Genomic DNA, 3,625 nt, shown 5'->3' with positions numbered 1-3,625 from the left:
CCCTCTGCCTCCCCGCCTGCGAGTCTACAAAGAGCACTTGTCACTGGTAACGTCAGGCTGGAAAACACAGCAGTTCACACAGGTCATCGTGCCTCTTGCTGCTCACAGCCTCGGTTTGCAGAGCGGTGATGAACACAAGTCACACCGAGAGCGATCACAGAAGCAATGAAACGTGACCACAAGCTCTACGTAAGTTCTCTGGGTGACCAATGAGCAACCGAGAGACTCTCGGGGACAGTCGCCAGTTTCCCAGCCAACAGCAATGCTGGCGCCCAGGCAGACTGAAAGTTACAGGTGGAATATTTTTCTCACGCAAGTTCCAAATCGTCTGCACTCCCGTCGCGCAACCGCAGGCGGGCAGGGCCTCGTGCCGGCAGACCCCGGCCCGGGCGCTGGCCGTGGCTGCCCCAGACGCCTGAGGCGGTGGCGCGGGCACGGCTCTGACTCCTGCCAGCCCCCACGCGCGCTCGGCACCAAGAGGGGCGCAGGGCTCTCACCTTGATGGGGGGCTTCCGAGTGATATGGGAGACGAGGAAGTTCATGGCGATGTCCTCACAGTTGATGTACTCGTCCACCATGTCCCGGATGGCCTGGGGCATCACGTAGGAGTACAGGTAGGCGTAGTACTGTCAGGGCAGAGAAAGCCGCGTGCTGTTAGAGGCGCCGTGCTCTGGCATGCGTCCGGGCGCTGGCACTTCGGGGGAGCGGAGGGGCGGGCGTTCGGGGCATGGCAATCACTGAGGAGCACACAGGCGGCTGGGGTCACGCACTCCCCAGAAAGACTGTCCCAACACAACGCCCTCGTCAACCTCTGAGCGACGAGGAAAGAGCTGCCTTTTAAGGAACACGTGGACAAAGCACCATGAAAACAAACATGAGATGTGTCTCCACCAATTACGTGATGTCGCTGCCAAAACCACAGGAACTTTCCCATCTGACTGGAAAACACAGGAAACCCTCCGCAGCCCGTCCGAAAACCTTCGGGATGGAAAGTTCCCAAGGGCTCAGAACCCACTCGAAGATGTAGAACTGTTAACACCTCTCGCTAGTTTGCTCATGAAACGAAACAAAACAAAAAGCCCTGGTGGCATCACACACATGGAAATTCCTGTCCAATTCCAACAAACCTACCCCGCAGGGCGGCCGCCTAGCGAACACCAGCTGAGCTGCTCTCACAGGCGAACAAACAAGGCAAGTAAGGGGCTTAACAAGCAGGTGAAGAGAATAGAAGGCCAGGCACCTGAGCGCCCACTGCCCGAGGAGAGCCCGCGGGCCTGCGGCCAGTCGGGGCCAAGCAGGCGGCCCCCAGCCCGGCCCAAGCTCCACGTCCGGCGGGATGTGTAGTGATTTGTAAAACCTGGAAGCTCTGGAGCTCCACAACCCTCTGGCAAGCCCTGGAAGGCCTTCTCGTTGCCAATTTATAACCCATGCTCTGGATTTTCACACAGGATAAATCGTGGGCTTTTCGTCACTGAAAGTAAAGGGGTCCGACGAGCGTTAGCTTTTAAGGAGCCGCCAGAGCACTGGAGAAGGGGCTTCCAGAGGGCAAGTCGGCGCTCGAGGCCAGGCCCGCCGCTTGCACCGGCGGCTCTCTGGAGACCCCAGGAGATGGGGCCGCCCAGCCCAGCCAAGCCTGGAGAACGAGCGCGCGGAAGAGGTTCGAGAAGGGGTGGGCGTACCCGCGGCGCACACGGAAGTTTAGAAAGACTTCCTAAGAGCCACTGGAGTTGAATCACTCTTTAGGCTGTTTCAGAATGTCCCCAGAGATGACTTCCCAGGTTGCTCGCGGGCACTTGCAAGATCACCCTCTGGCAGATGGAGGCCAGGGAGAGACCCTGCGCCTGGGGAGGCAGGTTCAGTTCTGTCAGGAGAACCTGAGGGACACTGAAAACAAACCTCTGAGGACAGAGGTCAGGGACGGCCAAGGACTGACTGGCTTTCTGGTGAGCGGAGTAAGAACATCCGGGAGAACGACGAGGACGCAAGTGGAAGCGGGGCCTCGGCCACCAGGAGGACGGCCCCTCGTCCAGACTGGCAGGGGGTGGGGTGCAGGACCGGGCACGGCCTGGTGTCCTGCCCCTGGCGACAGTGAGAGAGCCAAGGGGGCTGGTGGGGCTGCCAGACAGGCGGCGTGTGCTTCAGAGGAGACGGTACAGCAGCTGTGGAGTGTCCCTGTGAAGTGAGCCCGATTCCAGCACAGATTTGGGGAAATGGGCAGCCTCAATCACAGTCCCTGGAAAACAAACACGCACGGGCTGAAGAGGAAGCAGTGTCCCCAGAAGAGAGCCAGGTGTCAGGCGGGGGCAGAGCCACACGCCGCGAGGGGCGGCAGGCGACCGGCTCGCCCAGAGCAAGAACTCTGTGCCCACAGGCAGGATGTGGGAGCTGAGGTGCAGTCAGAGTCCCGCAGAAGAGCAACCAGACCACTTAGCGGTCAGAACTTCCAGCAGCCACACTTCACAAAGGAATAAGAACTCCGGGGCAACATCTCACCGCCACAGGGGCTGGGCTCTTACCAGGACGTGTCTCACCTTGTGGAAGAAGGCAGCGCCCGTCAGCACCATGGACAGCTCACAGGAGTAGTTGGAGTTGTAGAGCCAGGACCGGTGAGGGGCGTCCCACGCATGGTAGCGGCCAGGGAAACCCACAATGCGGTCTCGCGCTTCTCTCCACACCCTTGAACACACAGGACACGCACACACCTGAGTGCAGGGCTCCGGGACCACCACCGGAGCCCCTGTCTTGGGCATCTTTGCCCCTCCTTTCTTCTCTGCAGGCTATTTTTGTGCCGATTTTTCCCCTCTGGCTACAATCCAAGAACCAATAATTGGAAAACACAAGAAAAAGAATGTGGCAACAACTAATAATCAGAGTGTGTAAAAACTACAAGGTGTGAGTTCGCCTCGCGAAGTGAGCAGTGGCCTCTGCCAAGCCTGTGATTGTGGTAGGAGGTAGATGGCCTTTAGGGAACCTGTACTGACGCATGGCGAAGGAGGAAGCTTTGTTAGCTCCCTCAGGAAAGAAAACCAACGCAGAGCCACAGCGTGTCCAAACAAGGGTGCACGACAGGTGGCCGAGGAGTTCAAAAGTTCCCGAGAACGGACGGACGCTCGGTCGAGGGGAGAAGCCTGCCTCCAGCCCGGGCCCCACACCACCTGAGCTAGCAGGGGCAAATCTTCTTCTGATCTGAAGTTTACTGCAATATAAACCACACACCATGAAATTCACTCACTTGGAAGTGTGCGGCATGCTAGGTTTCCCTATACTCACGGAGCTGTGCAACGGGTCACCGCTGCTGTCAGAATACCTGTACCCCAAAGACAAACGCGAGCCAGTACAGCCCTGTCCACCCTCCCCGCCTGCGACCACCACTGGGCTTAGCTCCATCTCCATGGACTGGCTCCTGTGGGCATCTCCGTCAGCACTATCAGCCGGAAGTGGGCTTGCTGAGGGGCTCGCTCACGCTCCCCACTTCCAGGCTGCCGTCCCCAAGTCCCACCCCCCAGGGTAGCGCGTCCCAGCACTCCCTTTCTTGTATGCCAGGTCACCCCTGGTGCGCACATAGCATGTGCTTGGCCACTCAGTGTGCACGGTGTCCGGGCCGCTGCCTGGCCCCTCAGTGTGC

General features: G+C 59.2%; 1 protein-coding gene across 1 annotated transcript in view; it reads right to left on the bottom strand.

The window, feature by feature from the left end:
* Window positions 1-308: 308 nt before the first annotated feature.
* The window catches only part of EXTL3 (exostosin-like glycosyltransferase 3), a 59,676-nt gene continuing 56,359 nt past the window's right edge, over window positions 309-3,625 (bottom strand). The window contains exons 6-7 of the mRNA XM_012724807.1: window positions 2,532-2,676; window positions 309-626 (exon numbers count right to left, since the gene is read on the bottom strand). Coding sequence (XP_012580261.1) covers window positions 309-626; window positions 2,532-2,676 — 463 coding nt within the window. The remainder of the gene's footprint in view (window positions 627-2,531; window positions 2,677-3,625) is intronic.

This window comes from Condylura cristata, unplaced genomic scaffold, assembly GCF_000260355.1.
Source record: "Condylura cristata isolate star-nosed mole 26May11 unplaced genomic scaffold, ConCri1.0 scaffold00014, whole genome shotgun sequence".
Classification (NCBI taxonomy): Eukaryota; Metazoa; Chordata; class Mammalia; order Eulipotyphla; family Talpidae; genus Condylura; species Condylura cristata.
Note: the sequence above shows the minus strand (reverse complement) of the source record. Positions and strands in the feature narration are given on the sequence as shown.